Source organism: Microtus oregoni, unplaced genomic scaffold (assembly GCF_018167655.1).
Source record: "Microtus oregoni isolate MIOR12 unplaced genomic scaffold, Mior012 000029F_ref0000214, whole genome shotgun sequence".
Taxonomy (NCBI): Eukaryota; Metazoa; Chordata; class Mammalia; order Rodentia; family Cricetidae; genus Microtus; species Microtus oregoni.
Window position 1 is genome coordinate 11726712 of NW_024543088.1, and position 22034 is coordinate 11748745.

Genomic DNA, 22034 nt, shown 5'->3' on the forward strand with positions numbered 1-22034 from the left:
GTCATTTTGTTGTGGCTGGATGTGGAAGTTCTTCATTGCTCTTGAAAGCGATGATATTCCTCTAGCTGCATGAGTCCAGCACGTGGAACCCAGCCCAGCCCGGCTGCCTCTTTCCTATCAGGTTCCCCACACCTGCTCTGTGCCAGGTGCTGGGAGCGGGTGGGGAGGGGGAGGGTCTTATCGTTCCAGGGACTTCACCCTGACAACATTTACTGTTCTTTTTCAGGTTCTTCTTCTTACCATGGGCTTTTGGATGTTATTTCACTATTGTTTGTTTGTCGTAAGAGGTTTCCTTCTCTTTCCAGGGCAGCCCCACCAGCTATTGTGCTTTCTCTAATGTCTCTTCCTTCTGTATTGCAAGTGCATCCCTGCTGTTGTGGGTTCCTGATCCATGCTGAGTGAATGAATGAATGAATGAATGAATGAATATGATTCTGGGAGGAAGTTTTCAAAGATTTGTTGAAAACCCTTTATGGTTGGGGCTGGAGAGATGGCTCAGTGGTTAAGAGCTCTCTCTGTTCTTGCAGAGGACCCACATTGGAATCCCAGCATCCACTGGCTCACAGGCTTTTGTAACTCCAGTTCTAGGAGATCTGACGCCCTCTTCTGGCCTCTATGGGCACTGCATGCATGCGGTGCATAGATAAACACACAAGCAAAAGACTCGTTCACATAAAAGAAAACTAAATAAATCTTTTATATTCGTATGCGGGATATCGTATAATATACCACTCAGGCTGGCAAAACAGCCCAGGGGTAAAGGCACCTCTAGCCAAGACTGACTGTCTACGTTTGAGTGCAAGGACCCACAGTTGTTCTATGATTACCACATGAGCGCGCGCGCACACACACACACACACACACACACACACACAATCTAAATAAATAAGGCAATTTAAAATTAAAACATTCTTATATTTATGGCACACATGTATACACACAAAAATTTTAGGTAACAAGACAGTTTTTGAAAATTAAAAAAATCTTGTATTTATAGTATAACGATGGCTAATATTTTTCACACCAATGACCTGATCCTGAGTTATTTTAGCTATAAAGAGTGTGATATATTTATTATCATACTTGTATTAATTATACTTCTATTTGGACTCTATAGAAATACATAATTTATCCTAACTTCATCTGCCAAGATATTTAGTTAACTAAATAGTTTATCTTTAATATTTTAGTTAACTAATTCACGTGCTGTAATTTTGCTTTTAGGCTGAACATTAAATGGCTTGTCAAAAGTGATGATGTTTTAACTTTTTATTTAACAGGAGTGGTTTTTAGGAAAAGCTTTGTATGATGAAGACTCAACGATCGTTCACCATTACGCCTTCTCTGAGAACCCTACAGCCTTTAAATATCCCGACTTCGCTGCTGGCTGGGCCCTTAGCATCCCACTTGTAAATAAGTAAGAGCTTATTAGACATTTTGGGGCATGTGTGTTATGTCACCGAGTTTTGTTACTGGTGAATCGTAGGTTCTCAGATGAGTTTTTTCAGCCCGAGGTGTTCCACGGGAGGGGAAAAAAAGCGAAGGACAGGAGGGTCTTGCCTCAGCTGGGTCCCTTACGAAGCCCTGGAGATACATCACACCCCTCCTCTCTGCTTCCTCGTAATTTCTGTCAAAATAAAGTGACTAATAAATCTGGAGACTAAGGGAGGGTAGCAAAGGGCCAGAGAACACGGAGGAAGCATGACCTTTGTGCAGGGACCTCATTTGTGACCACGCACCTTTGATCACCAGTAAGAAGAAACAGTGACTGCAGGGATCGGAGAGGATGCCAATTAAGGGAACGGATATGTAGATGCTGCGTGGGCAGACTCAGGCCAGCTCCCGAAGGCGCCCTGGGCAATCTTGTCTCAGGCCAGCTCCTGAAGGCGCCCTGGGCAATCATGTCTCAGGCCAGCTCCTGAAGGCGCCCTGGGCAATCATGTCTCAGGCCAGCTCCTGAAGGCGCCCTGGGCAATCTTGTCTCAGGCCAGCTCCTGAAGGCGCCCTGGGCAATCATGTCTGGCTGTTTGTGTGCCTCGCTGCAGCAAGCCCCGTCACAGTGTGGCATGGAGAGTGAAGGTGCAGAGTTCAACCAAGGAGAAATGTGGTTGTCTTTAGGTCTTTGTTAGTTTATATTAATTATGCACCTTTATTGGAAGATGGAAAATGGCCTTTGTTGTCATTAGAGATGGAAGGGTTTCTCTAATTTTTCATTGCATGTCCTATTTCTAGGATTTGGGTCCTTGAAAGTGTTTTGGGCCATTGTAGAGGAACACATACGTGTGAATTTGCAGCTGTACTAAACACCTGCCTGATGCAATTCACGGTTGGTAGTTTTGTACACTGTAGCTCTCCTCTGTCCCAGTACAGACTCCACAGCTGCCCCTTTCTACAGGGGTGTAGCTCCGTGGCGGGCGATTATCCAGCCTGCACGATTTTAATTTAAATTGGAGTTGGTTGGCTACTTTTCACTGTGGCAAAGAACAAATGACACCGAATGCGGAAAATTATCTGACACTGTGTTTCTCCATCTTCTTGGAGTAATGTGAGAAATTCCTGAACTGCTGTTAATTATCACTAGAGGTTTTTAATTCAGTTAGTTTTTAAGTGACACATATACACACCGATGGCCACGTACAGTGCTTCAGTGTGCGCAGAGGCTGTAATGTTTCAGTAGGGCTGTACGTGCGCTGGAGAGATGGTTTGGATGCTAAGATTACTGTCTGTTCTCGCAGAAGACAGAGGTTCGGTTCCCAGCACCCACGTGTAGGCTCATAACCACCTGTAACTCCAGTTCCTGGGGATCAAATGTCCTTTTCTGGTCTCCTTAGGTACTCAGTGTACACACATGGTTTACTTAACATCCATGCACACAAAATACTCGTACACACGAAGTAAAAATTAATATACAAGCTAGGGTATGCATATTTGTCTTCTAAAATATTATCATTTATGGTAAGGGCATTCAAAACCCTTTCTTCTGAGCTTTTTAAATGATTACAGTATATAATTATTAGTTTTTGTTTCATTTCTTTTTTTACTGTGTTTTTAGAAGGTTTTGCATCTGTGTATAATGAATGTGTGTTTGTGTGTGCACACACGTATGCATGTGGGTACATGGAGCCCATTGAACTCATTTGTGGATTGGGGAGACTGCCAGGTGCACCTTCTAGAGTGTCTCCCATCTCTTCTTCTGGCTGAGTGTAAGCACAGGTCTTGCTGAGATGGGGAGAACTCAGGGTTTTATTGTGGTAGCTGGGTGTGTAGGTGTCTTGGCCTGGACTGCTATAACAGAATACCACAAGCCAGGTCATCTGTGAGAAAGAAAGGTGTATGTCTGTAAGTTCAGATGTAGACAGATTCTTCTTTGGGCTGCCAGTTCACACACCCAAAAAAGCAACACAGGAACTTAATATTAATTATGAACGCTCAGCCTATAGCTTGGGCTTGCCCCACTAGCTTTTATAACTTATTTAACCCATTTATATTAGTCTATGTTTTGCCTCTTGGTTTTTTACCTCTCTTCCATCTTGCACCTCCTGTTTCCTCTCCGAGTCCTCCGGCATCTCCTTAATCTTTTCTCCTAACTTCTGGCCTAGCTATTGGCCATTCAGCTCTTTATCAAGCCAATCAGAAGGTGCCTTTCAAAGACACATCTTCACAGTAGAAAAAGATTATTCCACAGTATTTGGAGGCTGGGAAGTTCATGGTGAAGGAATTTACAGTTTCAGTAGCTGGCAATGTCTCCCCTGTAGTTTAGCGCTAACACCCCTCACTGTGACCTCTGAAGAGAATGTTGTGCCCAGATTACGACCCCCATGGAGACCACCAGAGAGGCCCAGTGAGGTAGAGAGGAGTTGTAGCTCCTCCGTAGGGTAGGCTTTTAAAGGTGTAACTACAAAGAGGCCTTTTGAAGCTGCTTTGGCACGGGTGCAAGGACTTTTGGTCTGTCCCATCCTGCTGTGTCAGCTAATTCTGTGTTCTTCGAGCAAGGCCACCCTGTTCCGAGTCAGGCCATCTTTATCAGCCTGTACCAGGTGGCTGGCTGGGCTGAACTGAGTGTCCTTGCGCTTGGAATCTCCCAGGTGGGAGAGGGAAGGAAAGTGCTGTCTTTCTGAGAACATGAGGCTAGTCTGTGTTTCTAATTTTAAAACATTCTGCTAGGAAATTCCTTCTTGTCCCTTTGAGAATAAGGGGTGAGGGTCCCACAGAGAACACATCTCCCTTGGGCTTCTTTTAGATGGCTACAAACCCCTTTGTGATGGCTACTGACCTCCCCAAAGATGAAAGCCCCTCCTCCTAAGAGGAGTTTTATAACATAGGAATATAAGGACACAAACGTTCATCGGAAGCTACAGTAAATTACGGCTGATGGGATTCGGGTCAAGAGCCTGATTTTTTTTTTTTTACACAGAGTTCAGAAAGCTCCCAGCATGCCCCCGTAATGCTGGCACGATAGAGAAACATGCACCAGGTGACCTCAGCATTCAGTGACATCGGCTCCTTACCACACTGAGTACTGACAGTGAATGAGAGCTGTCATCCATAACCATGCTCTCTTCCTTCTCCTGCCTTTTCTCCTGTCAGCAAAACAGTCAAGTTTAAAAAAAAAAAAAAGTAGACTCTACCACAGCAACAAACCCAAACTCTGGTCCTATTTTGCTTCTCCTTGATGTAGACAAGGAATAAAAAAAAAAAAATAAGATAATGTAGCCCCATCTAGTATTGCAAACTATCTGTGGCAAGATTTATTAAACTATTATTATTAAAGCTTGTTCCTTCCCTTCCCTTTCTTCCCTTCCAACCCTCCGTGAGCGTTTGCACACACACACACACGTGTATGTGTTGATCACTCACTGAAAGCAGCTAATAGTTTGAAAGCAACCGTAAAGGAAACGGCTGTTCATCATAACTGTTGGAAGCAGCATGTGGATATAGATTGATAGCATCTGTTTGTGATATTGCATTCTATTGTGGGTCAGAAAACTCTTTCCTAATAAACTCTGGTAAAATTTGATTAAAGGCCTGGAGAGAAGGCTCATTAGTTAAGAGCACTGGCTGCTCTTCCAGAGGACCCTGGTTTGGTCCCAGCACCCACATACCATCTCATAACTACATGTGATTCCAGTTGCAAGGGATTCAATGCCCCCTTCTGGCCTCTATGGGCACTGTATGCAAGTGGTACACAGACATACCTGCTGGCAAAACATCCATATAAATAAAATAAATACGAATTTAAAAAATTAAGTTGAGATGTTCTTCATCCCTTTCCCTGCAATGTCCTTTGCTAGAGACAGACAGGCAGCACAGTGAGAGAAGTGGAGAATTTATTTGGCTTGCTCTTGGTCTGAATTATGCGAAGAGGAGGAGTCTTGTTTTCCCTCTGATGTGGTACTGTCACCCTCGGGGATCATGGCAGTGTTTGTGCTGATAGCCTTCCAGGGATGGTTGCTTAGGCTTGGTCTTAAAAACAAAATGGTTACTCAGTGAAGGCTGGATGTAGTAGACTGGATGGGGCAGGGAGGGGTGTGGTCCAGGGAGCATGGGGAGGTTAAGACTCTGGATGCTGGTGGATGCAGAGCCCCCCAGGCCAGGCAGAAGTGTGGGACTTTATTTCTTGTGGGAAAGGAACCATGGAGATTTTTTTTTTTTTAAAGTGACCTGAAAGAAAACCGGTATTTTCCTTCCAAACCCATACATGTTTTTAAAATTTTTATCTGTTTTTTAAAAATCTCTTTTCAACTATTAGAATTGATTATTTCTAAAAAAAATATCATATGTCTCTTTTCTAGGCTTACCAAGAGGTTAAAGAGCGAGCCCCTGAAGTCTGACTTCACCATAGATTTAAAGCATGAGGTATGTCATGACTTGACCAAGTCTTAGTGATCATTACGTCACCCCTTTTGTTGGGGGCGGAGTTCAATGATTGCACATGCACCCCAGCTGGAAAGGTCATGACTCTTGCCACCGACTCTGTACCAAAGAGAAAATAGTCATGCAAAAAGTTGTGTTTTAAATTTTATATTCACTAACGGTTGTGAATTTTTTATTTTATTATACCCTAATATACCTTTCCCTACACACACTCATGTTCTCCCCACTGAGGTAATTTCACAGCAGTAGGTGGAGAAGTGGGGGTGGGGGGAGGTTGACTCTCATGAGTCATATTCCTTGCTTTTTTAGGTAAGTAGATGGGTCCAGAAGTGAATGTTTAAATGCGTGCCAAAACATCATTGAAAATATCTCTATATTGCTTGGTGCTTAGGTACTTTTGCACCCTTCTGGACTTCGTGGCAGTGGAATTGTACCAGGAACATTGCTGTAACTGGAAACATATATATATATGTTGATGTATCACTCTGGTGCTCTCTGTCTCTTTTTTTTTTAAAGATTGATTTATTTTTACCATATGTATAGTGTTTGTGTGTATGCATGTGCACTGTGTGTGTAGTACCCACAGAGGCCAGAAGGGGGCATCAGATCTCCTGGCACTGGAACTACAGGCAGATCTGAGCCACAGTGAGGGTGCAGTGAACTGAATCAGGGTCCTCTGTAAAAGCAGAAAGTGCATGGAACTGCTGAGCCACCTCTCTAGCCCCATATAGTGGTCTCTTGTATTAGCATGCTATTATTCCCTCTTGATAGTGTTTACATGGCTCCTGGTTGTTAACTATGGCAGTCATTGTTTCTGTGAATATTTTTGGTATGCACACAATTATCTGTGAGTGTTCTCTATTGCAAGATAATATAAAACTCTTATGACTATAACATACTTTAAACAATACATGTTTTTCTAATAGGTTGGGCAGGTGGCTTAGTTGGTACAGTGTTCATTGTATAAGCATGTGGGTTGAGTTCCGATCTCCAGCACACCGACACACATAAAGAGCCTGGTACAGTAGCCCAGCTGCCATCCCAGTGCCTGGAGGCAGAGATAGGCAGATTCCTGGAGCTCATCTCTAACCAGGCCACACCTCCAATCCTTCCCAAGCAGTTCCACCCACTGGGGTGCAAGCATCCTAGCATACAGCCTGTGGGGACCGTTCTCATTCACTGCACCTCGGGTGTTTCCAGCAAGCCAGCTGCTGGCGGTTCCTCACCCCAGACTGCACTTCCTTGGACTCCTTCCTGTTGTCTGTGTGATTTTTTTTTTTTTTTTGGCATGGTTCCTGGTTCACTGTTTATTGCATATAATTGATCAGATCAATCAGTGTGGCATTATCATTTTTTAAAATAAATCTGCGGGGAAAATTCTGTTGAATATTAACATATTGGCATTGTTCAACCTAGTGGTCTTTTTAGAAGGTGTATCCTGCTGTCCTTGGGCATTTTGTACCTTCCTGTATTTGTAGTTTTTGCTGAGCTCTCTCCTCTCTGCCACTCTCTTGTCCTGCGACAGATTGCCCTCTACATCTGGGACAAGGGCGGAGGACCTCCTCTCACTTCCGTGCCTGAGTTTTGTACAGCCGAGGCTGGCTCCCACTGTGCCACCATGTTCCATTCCTTTCTACCACTCTGTGTAAGTAACAGCGGCAATACTTCCTTGCAGATCAAAGGAGAATGCATATATTGTGTGTATAACATTTTACATTGTGGACATAACATTTTCCTAGTAATTCACTTACTTAAAAATAAATCAGCGTTTGCTCCGGGGAAGGCTACAGCCATATGCCTGATAGGTAAGCACGGTTGCTGTTCCCCTGTATTTAAATGAGAGGTGCATGGAGAGTTAGGGTTCCTGGACCCAGTCCATTTGCTTATTACTTGACAGCCAGTGCTGGGGAGATGGCAGCTGACAGGGGACAAGTGGGTTATTCAAGGGCTGGCGTACTGGAAGATGGGAAGTGTTGTCTCCCAAAGGGACCTGTCTTACAGAATGCAAATGTGTGAAGAGGCTTTTGTTGGTAGGAAAAGGAGGTGCAGTGGGCGATGGGTAGGGAGAGGAGGTGCAGTGGGCGATGGGCAGGGAGCGGAGGTGCAGTGGTGATGGGCAGGAAGAGTATGTGTGCTGTGTAGTTGGTGTTTTGTCGGGAAAGGCCTACCACTCAAGGCAGTAAGAGCATCACAGAGCAAACGGGTTGTTTGTTTAGAAAGGGGTATTTACCCTTTGGGACCTGCAAACATTACAAGTCTCCTCTATTGTCACACTGTGTGTGTGTGTGTGTGTGTGTGTGTTCTATTGTCACTGTGTGTGTGTGTGTGTGTGTGTGTATTTGTGTGCGTACCATGAACCTGAAGACTCTGAAACTTACTGTTAATTTCTTGTCAGGGAAAATAGATTCAACACCCTCATACAGTTATGGAGAAGGCTGTGTGTACTATCTTAAAAGTTACACACATACACACACAATTACACACAGACATGGACATGACAGATGTAGACACACACAGACACCCCCACACATACAACACAGTGTATCAATAGAGGGGACTTGTAGTGTTTGCAGTTCCCAATGGGCAACTATTCTTTCTAGACATCAAACCTGTTTGCTCTGTGATGCTCTTGGTGCCTTGAGTAGTAGGACAGAGCTAGGGGACATCACTGTGAACCAATCCCAACCGCAAAGTGCTGGCATCACCATGACTGTTCTACAGGCTGAAGACAGATAAGAGGGGGTGAAGCAAATGCATCAGGTGGGGGAACGCGAATCAAATAATCCCACACCAGCTCCGAATAGGGTATACTAAGGTTTTTCTTTATTGAAAGGAAAACTCACAGATCACAACGATGAAATAGGGATGGGATCCAACATCCAGGTGTGGCGCGAATGAGGGAGAGGGGCGAGGGGACGGGACCGCGGCTTTTTTGGCAGCCAAAGCTGCACTCCACCTGGTCCTGCCTCTCAAAGGCCATTGGCTGAAGGAGGTTCTCCATCAAGGTAGTGTTTAGTTGCTGTGATAAACCGTGATCAAAAGAAAGTTGGGGAGGTAAGGTGGATTTGGCTCACACGTCCTGATCACAGTCACCATTGATGGTAGGGAGGGCACTCAAAGCGGGGACCTAGAGGTAGGAACTGAAGCAGAGAACATGATGAAACTGCCCACTGGCCTGCTCCCCATGGCCTGCTCACCCTGCTTTCTTATAGAACACAGGGGCATCTGCCCAGGGAGGACGCCACCCACGGTGGACTGGTCCCTCCCCCATCAATCTTTAATCAAGAGAATGTCCCACAGGCCAGCCTGATGGAAGCAATTCCTCAGTTGAGAGCTCCCCTTCCCAGGTGACTCTAGTTTGTGTCACATGGATGAAAAGTTTAACCAATAAGTGGAGTCAGCATGCCTGTCCCCAGGAAGCAGCCGAAGTCCTCAGCTGTCATGTGCACTGTCATCAGATTCCCCTGGGCCTGCTTCCCACCTGTGTGGTTTCCCTCCCACCAGGGGATTGAAGCAGTTCTCTCCTTAGCAAGGATAGAGCATCTCTGGCCCAGACTTGAGTGAACAATAAAGAGGTCACCCATGACTTTAGTATGGCCAGACCCAGAGAAGCATTCATCTCCCACTTCTGCATGAAATCATCCTCCAGTCTTCTCCCTTTGTCAAAATCTCCACCCTCTGAGAAAACGAAAGGGGAGTAACTAGCATTTATTAATCATCTGCCATGTACTTAGTAGTTGTGGCGCCTGCACCACCTGGAACCGCTATCGGGCAAGGGCCTGGGGATTAAAGAACACACAGAGACGTGAGTCACTCTTGAAGCAAGAATGCCAATTTTATTGTGTTTCAGGACAGTTTATATAGTGCTCTCCTTGACTAAAGGCCTTGCCCTAGTTCTTGGGATTTTTCACCTGTAAGCCCACCAAAAACCATTCCCTTGTTATCAGAAACTCATGAGGGTCTCGTGCTCAGAGCAGCTGCAAGCATAGGAAAACAAGTTGTTTACTCTGGCAGTCAAGAGGTCATAAAAAGTTCAGGGTCTGAGGGTCTGCAGTCCCCAACCAGTACTAACAGCAGCTTCTGATGCTTCTCAGTCCTGCTTTCTAAGTGGCCAGACAGAAGTTCAGAGAATTCGAGGGATGTGTTAATATGACTTGTGGTCCACAACTATTAAGCTCTGGGATATAGGACCAGGGCTGAGCTGGGGTACAGGACCAGGGCTGAGCTGGGGTACAGGATCAGGGCTGAACTGGGGGGCAGGACCAGGGCTGAGCTGGGGTACAGGACCAGGGCTGAGTTGGGGATACAGGATCAGTACTGGCTCAGGGTACAGGCCCAGGGCTAAGATGGGGTACAGGTTCAAAGCTGAGCTGGGGTACAGGCCCATGACTGAGCTGGGATGCAGGACCAGGGCTGAGCTGGGATGTAGGTCCAGGGCCCAAGGTTGATCTGGAGTACAGCTCCAGAGCTGACCTGGGGGTACAGTTTCAGGGATGAGATGGTGTACATGTCCATGGCTGAGCTGGGGTAGAGGTTCATGGCTGAGCTGGGATATAGAGTCAGGGCTGAGCTGGGATATAGGAGCAGGGCTGAGTTGGGGTACAGGACCAGGGTTGAGCTGGGAGTACAGTTTCAGGGCTGAGCTGAGGTGGAGGTTCAGGGCTGAGCTGGTTTGCAAATGTAGGGTTGGACTGGGAGATTGGTTCAGGGCTGGACTCCATGTAGGTCCAGGACCAAGCTGGGAAGCACTTTCTGTGTTGGTTGACTCTAGAGCCGTCACTGTTAGTTTCCATATATGTTCTCTTTCCTCCCTAAACCTATCACAGATAGGATAGCTATGGCATGGATTAATTTGTACTAAAATGTAAGATCTACTATGAGCATGAAGTCTAGGTAATACTGACCCACAAATGTATATAATTTTTCTCTTTTCTTTCTTCCCCCCTTTCAGGGAACACCAGTGGAGAAGGCGGCAATTTTTGTTGCAGTGAAAACATGCAAGAAATTTCATGGCGATAGAAGTATGTTTTGGGCTATTCATTTCCCTTGAACTTTCAAGATCCAAAATGTCTTTCTTTGAGACAGTGCAAGCCAGGTGCAAATTCAAGATGGGAGATTATGATAGTGGATGCCGTAGGAAAAGTGGCTGTTTAATCAGGGTTCCTCGCTGGGCCACTCCAGTCCCTGAGAGATCACTTAGAAGAGGCAATTTTGTATTGATGCATGAGTGGAATGGTTATAGCTCTTCTAAATACTGTTGAGATCAGTACCTTAAATTGAAAATGGGAAACTCAGCTGTGGCAGCCTTGGGGACGGCGTGTGGGTGATAGTCTGTTCTGTAAAGGGTCCCACTGTGTGCAGGCTCAGTGTCCGAACCATAGGAGACTACCAGAGGGGCTTCCGAGGTAATACAATCCCAACGAGTTTATTTCACTTGTACGCATTGGTACTTTTTAAATGAAGATCCACAGGTTTGCTCATTGGTTATTTATATTGGAAAATTGAAAAAAAAAACTTACCTAAGAAACAGTGGCCTGATGTATGGAAACTCTGGTGTGCAGATAAACATTGTTTTGTCCATTTCTGCTGTTTCATTATAGAATTTTGCTAGTTCCAGTGACAATGTTAAAAGGAAAGAGCCATCCTAAATATAATTGGCACAATTCCCTCTTATTTTGTTCCATTTGAATCAGCACTCTCTCATGCTGAGAAGCAAGCATTCTTTGGCATGATCTAATTTTAGCATATTTTATGAAGACTGCACAAGGTATCGTGTATATGTAGAAAGCTTCCTAACACAGCCTCATGATCATGGGATTTGAGTTTTGGGAACTTCATACATATTTTTATGCAATAATGCAATCCATACAAGTTATATTTTAAGGGAGAAGACAGTTTTAAATGAAAAAATATACTAATTGGGGTTTATAGTGTGACCTATGGCATCGGCACCAGTTAAAAACTAGGAAAAGTGGTCATGTTTTTAGACAGTAGGCGTGTTTTTAGACAGTAGGCGTGTTTTTAGACAGTAGGCGTGTTTTTAGACAGTAGGCGTGTTTTTAGACAGTAGGCGTGTTTTTAGACAGTAGGCGTGTTTTTAGACAGTAGGCGTGTTTTTAGACAGTAGGCGTGTTTTTAGACAGTAGGCGTGTTTTTAGACAGTAGGCGTGTTTTTAGACAGTAGGCGTGTTTTTAGACAGTAGGCGTGTTTTTAGACAGTAGGCGTGTTTTTAGACAGTAGGCGTGTTTTTAGACAGTAGGCGTGTTTTTAGACAGTAGGCGTGTTTTTAGACAGTAGGCGTGTCCTTCGACTTGCCTGAATTTGTCATGCCAAATCCCAAATCTGTTACATCTGACTGAGTAACACATTTATTATACAAGGAGGCCCATGGTACTGTTAAGAATCAATAAAGGAGTTGAAATAAGACTTTTACTTATCATAAATTTAACCCAAATTTAATATCTGAAAGGGTTCTGTGAGGCAGTTTTGAAAAATATCTGATGGGCTAAAGTGGTTAAGAGCACTGGCTGCTCTTCCAGAGGACCGGGTTCAGTTTTCAATACCTGCGTAGCAATTCACTACCATCTGTAATTCTAGTTCCAGGGAATCCGGCTCCCTCTTCTGGCCTCCGTGGGCACTGTACACACATGATGCACAGACATGCTTGTACACATACACTAAAAATAAATCTTTCAAAAAATTGAAGAAAAGGTGATAGATAAAATGCGCTAGATTTTTAAAAAAATTTTTTTGCTGGAAAATATTTACATCAATTTAATTGATCTTGAAGGTGCCCTCAGAATAATGATTATTTTTGCAATATTGATGTTAAGAATAATGTGGCTAGTCAGAGATGACACTGTAATTTTTGCTTTAAAGCATATTTTTCAGATGATAATGAAACAAAAATTAAAGGTCTCACCTGTTATATTTTTCATAATCTACAGATTATGAATGTTTGTTCATTTTGAGTTATAATTTGAATAATTTAGTTTTCTTATTTCTTTAAGATTGAGATCATTTTTTCAGATGTCTATGAAATTCTTTTCTACTTGGATTTGGAGTTTAAACATTTTTTAAAATTATAAAAATCTTAAGATTCTTTTCTGGATCTGTGGTGCCTGAGACACAAGTTCTAAGTGTGAAGCTTTCGCACGTGGGCTCTGTAGTGCGCTATCTTTAAACTCCGTGCTGTGGTTTGTGAAGACAGTTTTGTGGGGGTGTTGGTTCGGCCTTTTGCTGGGTGGAAACAAGGGCTGTCTGGCCACTGGGCTCTGCCCAGTCTCCTGTAAACATCTAGTCCAGACTGGAGAGGTGACTCAGGTTAAAAGCATGTCCTGCTCTCCCAGAGGACTTGCACATCTGGTCCCCAGCACCCATGTCGGTCAGCTCACAGTCTCCCAAAACCCCCAGCTCCCCGGTATTTGATACCTTTGGCACTCAAGTACATCTACCCACATTCAGGTACACACACACACACACACACACACAAACACACATACACACACAATTTAAAAATAATAAAACTAACTTTGTTAAAAAGTCTCATCTACCACCAGTTGGCTCACAGACTGACCAGTTATCTTGTTCTAATGGCTATGGCTTCTCTCTCTCTCTCTCTCTCTCTCTCTCTCTCTCTGTGTGTGTGTGTGTGTTACAGCCACACCCTAATGTGATCTTTTGTTGGCAGTTCCTATGCTGTGGCAATAGCTGTGATACCCTTGAGTTTATAAAGACAGGCGATCCACATTGCGCAGCCTCTTGTTACCAGAAATGTGGGGAGTCCTGCTACAGTAACCACATGTTACCAGGGCAATCAGGGTCCCCTCTTGGGGTTCTTGTCTCATTAATAAAGAATTTAAGGACAGACTTAAGCAGCTTACAGCTTAAACTTTAACGTTTAAAAAGAAAAATTCCAAAGTAGGCAAGCTGTAAGTCTTCTTGGCAACTGCTTGGATGTGGGAGAGAGTGAAGAGGCCAAGGCATTTGAGTTGAGTGGGCATGGAGGTCAGCCACACGATGGACAAGGAGCCATGCCAGGGAGGGTGCTTTAGAAGTGTGAGAAATGCAGAGTCCCAGCGAATGCACACTTGGGCTCCCGCCAGCATCTGGAGAAAGGAGAGAAATAGGAAGAGGAGAAGTCGCCCTTTTCTGAAGGTGGGCAGACCCAGCAGAAGCTCTGGGAGCAGGGGATGGGTGGGTGGGTGGGTGGGTGGGGAGACAGGGGGGCTGTAATGGCTGTCCAGGGGCAGGAATTCTGGAAAGGAAGAGTACTTTGTCATATTAAAGGGATAATGATCCCCACCTCTTTAGCATGATTGCAGGTGAACCTGTCTTCCTGAGGGGAAGTGAAGGAGACAATGGCATGCCTCCATCCAGGGGTTGAGTCTATGACTTATTTACTTTGTGCCCAGTGCCTGTGGAGGTAAGAAGAGGGCATCAGGTTCCCTGGAACTGGAGTTAGGAGGGTTGTGAGCCACCGTGTGGGTGCTAGGAATCGAACACAGTCAACAGCAACAAGTCCTGTGAACTGCTGAGCATCCCTCCAGCCCAGATATTCCCTCCAGCCTTGGGTATTCTCTCCAGCCCAGGTATTCCCTCCAGCCCAGGTATTCCCTCCAGCCCAGGTATTCTCTCCAGCCCCAGGTATTCCTTCCAGCCCAGTTATTTTCTCCAGCCCCAGATATTCCCTCCAGCCTTAGATATTCCCTGCAGCCCCAGGTATTCTCTCCAGCCCAGGTATTCCCTCCAGCCCCAGGTATTCTCTCCAGCCCTGGGTATTCCCTCCAGCCCCAGGTATACTCCATTCTTTTGGCTCAGAGGTAGCAGCCTCCTCTTAGGGAACCTCAAGGCTACTCTCCTACCTTTGAGAACAGGAGGCTGGTAGAATCTGGACTTTTTGCTCTAGCCTGACCATACTCTTTGGATATATTACAAACCTCACTTTGATATTCATGTTGATGCCTGGCCATGCTCAAGGGCAGTCAGGGGTTTGACAGAAACTGTGCAAGCAGGCTTTTCCTTTATAGTGACAAAGAGGAAGAATAGCCAGAAATTGGAGACCCTAGGTGACCTATAGCATGCATTGGGGCCCCGCCAAAGCGTATTACTGTCCAAGTGTAACGCGGCTGTGGACTAGTGTTCCTCTTTCCCTCCTCTCTGGGGTAGAAGTCCTTGAAGAAGCAAAGGCCAAAGATGACAGTGAAAAGGAGAAAAAAAAAACCGATAAGAAAGTATAGTTTTGAAAAACTGAGACTGGGCCATGCTGCAGGCCAACCTGCTTCTTGATCTCCCATCACCTCCGTGGAAGATGATGAGGGACAGAATGGCAAGGGTTAATGTGCATGGAATATATATTTTTACATCAGTCTGATGAACTGATAACAAGACCAAGTTCAAATATCTAATGATTTTACTTGTATCCCTAACTGTTGCAAAAGAGCAAAAGCTATTGAATTCGCATGGATTCTGACAGGAATAGAATAGAAAATTCTCAGAACATAGCAAAAAGTATTTTTTTTTTTTTTTGGCTCCAAGGAATAATACGTGTTGACACCATTTGAAGCGTGTGAGTAGGGAAAAGACCCCTGAGTCTTAATATGAATCTCAATGATTTCCTCTTGTGTTAAGGGATCTTCACTGTGAGGTGTGAGCTGTCAGAAGCCCTTAAGTGTTTTCTCTTTGCCGTTAGTTCTTCTTGTCTCGTGTTCCTGGAGTAGGCAGTTTTTGTTCATCACATTAGATAGGGTGTGACGTAGTCTCCTGTGGGCTCTCTAATTACAAAGGTTAAGTGCCATTTCCTTAGCCATTAATCCCTTTTACAGCTTTCCCTAGATCTTAAAAACAAACACTATTGCTTTCAGACTTAAAAAAAAAAAAAAACCCACTACCACCACCAAAACATCTGCTATCTTTCCTGCTGTGGTCTTGTCCAGGGGAGGCAAATGGGGGTGGCTTTATTAGACAGTGTTGTGGGTGCCCCCTCTCATGAAAGAGGCTGGAGGCACAGCAACAAAATCCACTTCCTTACGAGGTGAGACTTGCATTAAAATGCCTCCAGATGGAAGGCCACGCTAATCAGACAAGGTGATTGTGACTTGGCTGAGGGGAGTCACGTGTTGTCTGACTCTGCGTGGCTGTGAATGGCTGAGATGTTCCAGGTGTTGTTTTTGATCTGCTGGGAGGGATGGTTTTCCAGCATAGGGCCATTCAAGTCTTCAAACATGAGGAACTGGCACACCTGTGTGTCCCTAACCCCCTCCGGGGAAGCAAAACACCACTAGGACTAACCTTTGGCGGGCACTGACTTGCACCTGGAGAAGAAAAGGTCTGTTTGCTGGTTGATAATCATGAATTTCTCAGAGTCGGAGCAGCCCTTCGCTCTTGGCTGTGTGGCACATTCACATTTGATGGCTTGAATGCTTACAAAATGTTCCAATGTCACTTGTCACATGAGGCAATTTTGCAAGTTAATTCATAGGGGTAAAATGGGTTATTCTGATGTCCCTTACAGTGAGATATGTCTTCGATTGCCTCTAGGAAGATTTATACTATCTATACTACTGGGATTTCTTCTTTTTTTGAATAATAAATTTTGAATACTAACTCTTTGCCTTGTTCCAATTTAAAATAACTCCATGGCAAGCTTCCCTGATTCGCTCTGATTTTATTCTGTAGTGCAAAGTTTGGATGTGCAGTGTTCCCCCATAGGCTCGTGTGTTTGAACATGTGGCCTAGCTGAGCAGCACGAGCTCCAGGCTCAGTGAGAGACCCTGCCTCAGAAAACACAAGGCAGATAGTGATAGCTGAGAGCACCCCAAGCCCTCCTCTCGCCTCTGGACTGACAGATGCATACACGCACAAACAAGCATGCAGCTAAACCTCATATACATGCGTGTACACATACATACACACAAAATCCATTTCACTTTTATTTGATTTTATGTGTGTTAGTGCTTTGCCTGCACGGATGGATGTGGACCTGGTGCCCAAGGAGGCAAAAAGACGGTATCAGATCTCCTGTAACTAGAGCTACAGATAGCTATGAGCCACCATGTAGGTGCCAAGACCTGAACCCTGGTCCTCTATAAGAGCAGCCAGTACTCTTAACCACTGAGCCTCTCTCCAGCCTCCAGAAATATCTTGAGAATCCATTTATGGATGAGGTAAATGAAATAGGCTTTTGGGAGAAGAGAAGCGGTTCACAATCCACCTGAGCAAGGCAGTGTATCTGTGTTTTACTGCACGGAGGTGAAATGGATGTGTACGTGAGGAGCCATCATCAGTTCTTCACGCTGAGTGTCCTGTGGTCATCAGCAGACGACACTGACGTTCCCTGGGGTGCAGAGTAGACACCAAGTCTTGGAACACTAAAGAAGCCTGGCTGCTTCTCCGTAGGGTCCTGCCGCCCTTTGAACTTTCCTTTCTCTCTGTGTCATGCCTGTGATGGTCCCCTCTGTTGTGTTTCCAGTCCCCATCGTAAAGAAGACATGGGCAGCGCAGGCAAGCCTTCTTGAGTACTACAGTGACCACGCTGAAAGTGCCATTCCTACAGTGGACCTGGGAGTCCCCAATACGGACAGAGGTGGGTCCTGGCTTTACTGTCCGCTTGGAGTGCAATCCCCAGGCTGTGTAAATTCTGCAAGTCAGGATAAGCGGACATCTGAGGACTGGGGCTTCTTATGTTTTTTTTCTCTCTTGTTTCCGCGGAGCACCTTTCCCTGTAGATATGTCCTGGCTCTCGCACGGAACTTCAAGTGCGGACAGAAGCGCTGCCTTTCTGGTAGGATGTGCTCACCCTAGCACCGAGCACTTGGCAGTCACGATACAGTGGAGCAGTAGTGTTTTCCCAGCCCCAGTCGTGGCAAGAATGGGAGGTGCCAAGTTAATCTGCCATCTTCTCGCACAAAGCTTGTGTCCTCCCAAGTTACGGTCTAGTTCGTACTTTGAATCTCAGAGCGCCTGGCACATTCTGTAATGCTCAGACGTACAGTGAGCAGTGTTATAGTATTAATATTTTGATTAGAAAGGGGTCGCGGCTCTACCGGGTTTTCTTTCTAGATGGGAGAGTTCACTCATAATGAAAAACATTTTAGACAGAGTCTCGTGTATCCCAGGGTGGCCTTTAAAGCCACTGTGCTGGTCTTGAATTAACAATCCTCCTGTATCCACCTCCCAAGTGCTAAGATTATAAGCATTGCCTTATTTAGCGCTTCCGTTGCCATGATAAAACACCATGGCCAAAAGCACCTTAGGGAGGAAAGGGCTTAATTCGGCTTACATGAGAATTAGGGAAGACTAATTTCTGGAAACATTCCAAGTTATTATTATACCTATCAGGCTCTTCTATTACTTTAAAGCTAAAAAAAATAAATAAATAAAACATATGCTACGTATTTAAAGCGAATAATACATTACAGTTTTCTTCTTCCCTCTTCTAGGTCACTGTGGAAAAACTTTTGCCATTTTGGAAAGGTTTTTGAATCACAGCCATGACAAAATAGCGTGGTTGGTGATTGTGGACGATGACACATTGATCAGGTAGGAGCCCTTCTCATCCTGAGGCGGGCTCAGGCGGCTGTGTAGGCATGTCTGCGTCGGGTGATGCTAGAGAAGATACAGGTCACTGCCGCGCCGACTGCCTTCTGACCATGCTCGGCCATTGCTGCGGGAGGAGACACCAGCTGGAGCCTACACACAGCTTATGTTAAAGGGTGGAACTGAGAGGCTCAGGGGACCAAGGCTGTTAGAGTTTTCAGGACCTGGATCTAGAAAAGAGACAGATGTCCAAAAAGACAACCCTGGTCATCTGCAGAGGGCCCTCCTCAAGTGTTCAGTAGAGTAGGGTGTCTGTGTGAGGAAACTTCTAGATGCTGGGACAGAACCTGCCAGACTGTCAGAGGGAATGATGGGCACTCACGGGGGACTGGGCATGGTCTCCATTCCCACAGGGCAGACTGAGGTACCATAGCCCAGTGACACTGTCCCAGAGTTGATAGTATTAGCATCTGTTATTATATTGTTATTAAATAACCATCACGGCTATTTCATATGTTCAAAGGAGATGCATGGATGAAATAATAGTCTTATAGACATTTTATCAGGGATTTTAAAAAGCCTTTTGAGCAAGGTTAACAGCAAGGTAAACATTGCAGAAGAAAAATAGAGGAATTAAACAGTATGGTAATAATTACTGGCCAAAGAAAAACACAAGGCAGAGGGGGGTAAAGTGCTATAAATGACATTATTGCACCAATTCATAAAAATTAGAATTATTAGTTAGCTTAGATACATTGTTTCAGTGTTTTGATTTCAACTTATTATAATTAAAGCTATTTAATTATAATTAATAAAAATTATATATATTTGCTTTTTCAAGACAGGGTTTCTCTGTGGTTTTGGAGCCTTTCCTGGAACTAGCTCTTGTAGACCAGGCTGGTCTCGAACTCACAGAGATCCGCCTGCCTCTGCCTCCCAAGTGCTGGGATTAAAGGTGTGCGCCACCACCGCCCGGCTATATATAATTTTTTAAAAGATTTATTTATCTTATTTTATGCTCGAGTGTTTTGCCTGTATCTATGTATATGTACCACATGTGTGTAGTGCCCATGGAGTCCAGAAGAGGGCGTCAGATCCCTTGGACCTGTAGTTAGAGATGTTTGTGAATCACTCCGTGGGTGCTGGGACTCAAACCCTAGTCCTCTGCAGGTGCAGCCAGTGCGTTTAACTCTGCACCATTGCTCTAGCCCCTACTGTGTATTTCCACACAGAGTCACAGTGTAGTCTTGATTTCTTTCTCTTGGTTAAGCACATAGGAGCAGAATGGCTGATCTCTGTCAATGTTAAATTTCCTGAAGTCGAGGACTTTTTCTGCCCTTAGGAAATAAACAGTGGGTTGGTTGGGGACGGTCTAACGTATGCACTTTCAGGAAAAAAAAAAAGCCCATATTGTGTGTGATTGTGTTGTTTTTTTCTATTCTCAGAGGAGAGCCCGTGAATGAGACACTAGAGTAAATGGGATAATTGGGAAATCTGGGGAAAGGCTGTTTGAGGCTTTCATTCCGTTTTTGTAACTTTTGTATAATTATAAAGTGCAATACCATAATAGGCCAGAACGGAGCATTCCCTGGCATCGAGAGGTTGGTGTTCTGCCGGTGAAGCTCGCCTGCACTGCCAAGCTGTGCTCATCCGGCACGGGCAGTACTTGCTAGAGAGCCCGGGCGTGCTGTTTGCCTACCCGTCTAGGACTCAGCAATGCCTGAAATGGGAACAGATTGTTAAGTGCAATGCTTTCCCTGGGCCAAATCCCCATAGATGGAGCTGAAATCTCTCTGCTTCATCCACGTCCTTACTCTTTAGTGAACGCGAAGAGGTGATAATTATCAGACTTCATTTGCTGTCTCCAAGCCCTGTTGAAGATATTCCATGGTATAAGAAAAGGAAGCCCAGAGAAATCTTAAATTACTTTAACCTTAAAATACTGAATGTCGTAGGTGGAATTGATAATTTCACAATATGTGGGAAGAAGAGAAAAACAATTCTCTCTCCCTTTTTAAATTTTTACTATTTAAAATTTTTTTATGTCTATGAGCGCTTTGCCCCCATGTATGGATGTTATGTGTATCACATGCATGCAGTGCCTGCCAAGGTCAGAAGAGGGCGCTGAATCCTCTGGACCTGGAGTTAGTGGTTGGGAGTCGTCATTTGGTTGCTGGGAAGCAAGCCTAGGTCTCTGCAAGAGCGCCAGTGCTCAGCTGCTAAACCACCTCTCCAGCTCTCTGTCTGTTTAAGCTCAAGGAATACCCCTGTGCTGCCCTAGGAAGTTTGGGGATTTTGGTCGTTTACAAACTGAACCCTTAGGAAATCCCAAGCATGAATCCTCCGTCAGCAAATACAGTCAGCCTCTTCGTACAAATTAATTTCTCAGACGGCGTCTTCATGGCAGATTCCGAATGAGGTGCTTAGTATGTGTAACCCTCGTGCCGGGAAACAGAATGTGGAAGGATAGTGTTTTATACTCACTCAGAAACTGCCAAGGTCAGCAAAGCCCTTGGCCCCCAGACATTCTAAACCTGCCTGTCAACCTGTAAGCCCCTGGAAAACACACTCGTGTGGAGGGCTTGCAACTGCTTTTATCAGTAAAGTCGTGTTCCTTGCTCTTGGTTTCACCATTTGCTTTGTTTGTTTGTTTGTTTGTTTGTTTATATTTTTTGGTGTCTAGAAAGGGTGATGAACCAGTCACTCTTGTATGTATGACCTCCTCCTTGTCACCTCCATTCCCCCCAGCGAGGGACCCTGCATGTCTGGGACACCGGCTGCCCCTGTACTCTCGTCCCAGTGTTAGGATGCCCCTCAGAGCGCATGCCACTCACCCAGGAGCCTATGAGCTCATGGATCAGGGCCTCGGAGGCAACTTGAAGCTTAGCCCTTTTCACATTTTAACCCAAAGTTACAGGCTATTGGGGAAGTTGTTCTAAGGATCACTGGTCAGTGTTATAAGGGACGGTTAAGACTTGATGGTGGGTGACCGGGAAATCTCTATAGTAGAGGAGGCCTCTGGAAGGCGTTCCTAAATGTTATCATTGGTTTCCTTTTCTCTTCCTCGCCCTCTCCCCTCATCTATCTTTGTCTGTCTGTCCCTCCTTCCCTCCTTCCTTAGCTCCCTCCTTCCCTACTTCCTTTCTTCCCCTCCCTCCCTCCTTCCCTCCCTCCCTCCCTCTCTCCCTCTCTTTTCCTTTCTTTTCTTTTCTTTTTTCTTTTCTCCTTCCTTCCTTCCTTCCTTCCTTCCTTCCTTCCTTCCTTCCTTCCCTAGAACTTGTTGTGTAGACCAGGCTGGCCTCAAACTCTCAAGAGATCTGCCTGTTTCCTGCTCACAACTGTTGAGATTAAAAGCACGGCCCACCCACCCAGCTCAAAATGGTCTAATGCTTTGTTCTATCGACCTGTATGCTGGCTTTTAAAAATGACTTTTCTATCTTCTTTTCCCATGGTCTGGTTTATTCACCTTGTTGCAGCTGTGCTTGTGGTTGTGGGTATCCACACTGGCCTCCGTCAGCTGCCATCCTTGGCACTGTGCAAGGACAAGTGGGCCCCCAAAATATTTAAAGGATACACACTTATACCTTAGTTCATTTCCTAGGAAGCCTTGTTGAGGAAAGGC

General features: G+C 45.0%; 1 protein-coding gene across 1 annotated transcript in view; it reads left to right on the forward strand.

The window, feature by feature from the left end:
* B3glct (beta 3-glucosyltransferase) overlaps nucleotides 1-22034 on the forward strand; it is an 85389-nt gene that overhangs the window by 52076 nt on the left and 11279 nt on the right. Inside the window, exons 7-12 of the mRNA XM_041678321.1 lie at nucleotides 1281-1417; nucleotides 5793-5856; nucleotides 7400-7519; nucleotides 10826-10895; nucleotides 17346-17459; nucleotides 18316-18415. Coding sequence (XP_041534255.1) covers nucleotides 1281-1417; nucleotides 5793-5856; nucleotides 7400-7519; nucleotides 10826-10895; nucleotides 17346-17459; nucleotides 18316-18415 — 605 coding nt within the window. The remainder of the gene's footprint in view (nucleotides 1-1280; nucleotides 1418-5792; nucleotides 5857-7399; nucleotides 7520-10825; nucleotides 10896-17345; nucleotides 17460-18315; nucleotides 18416-22034) is intronic.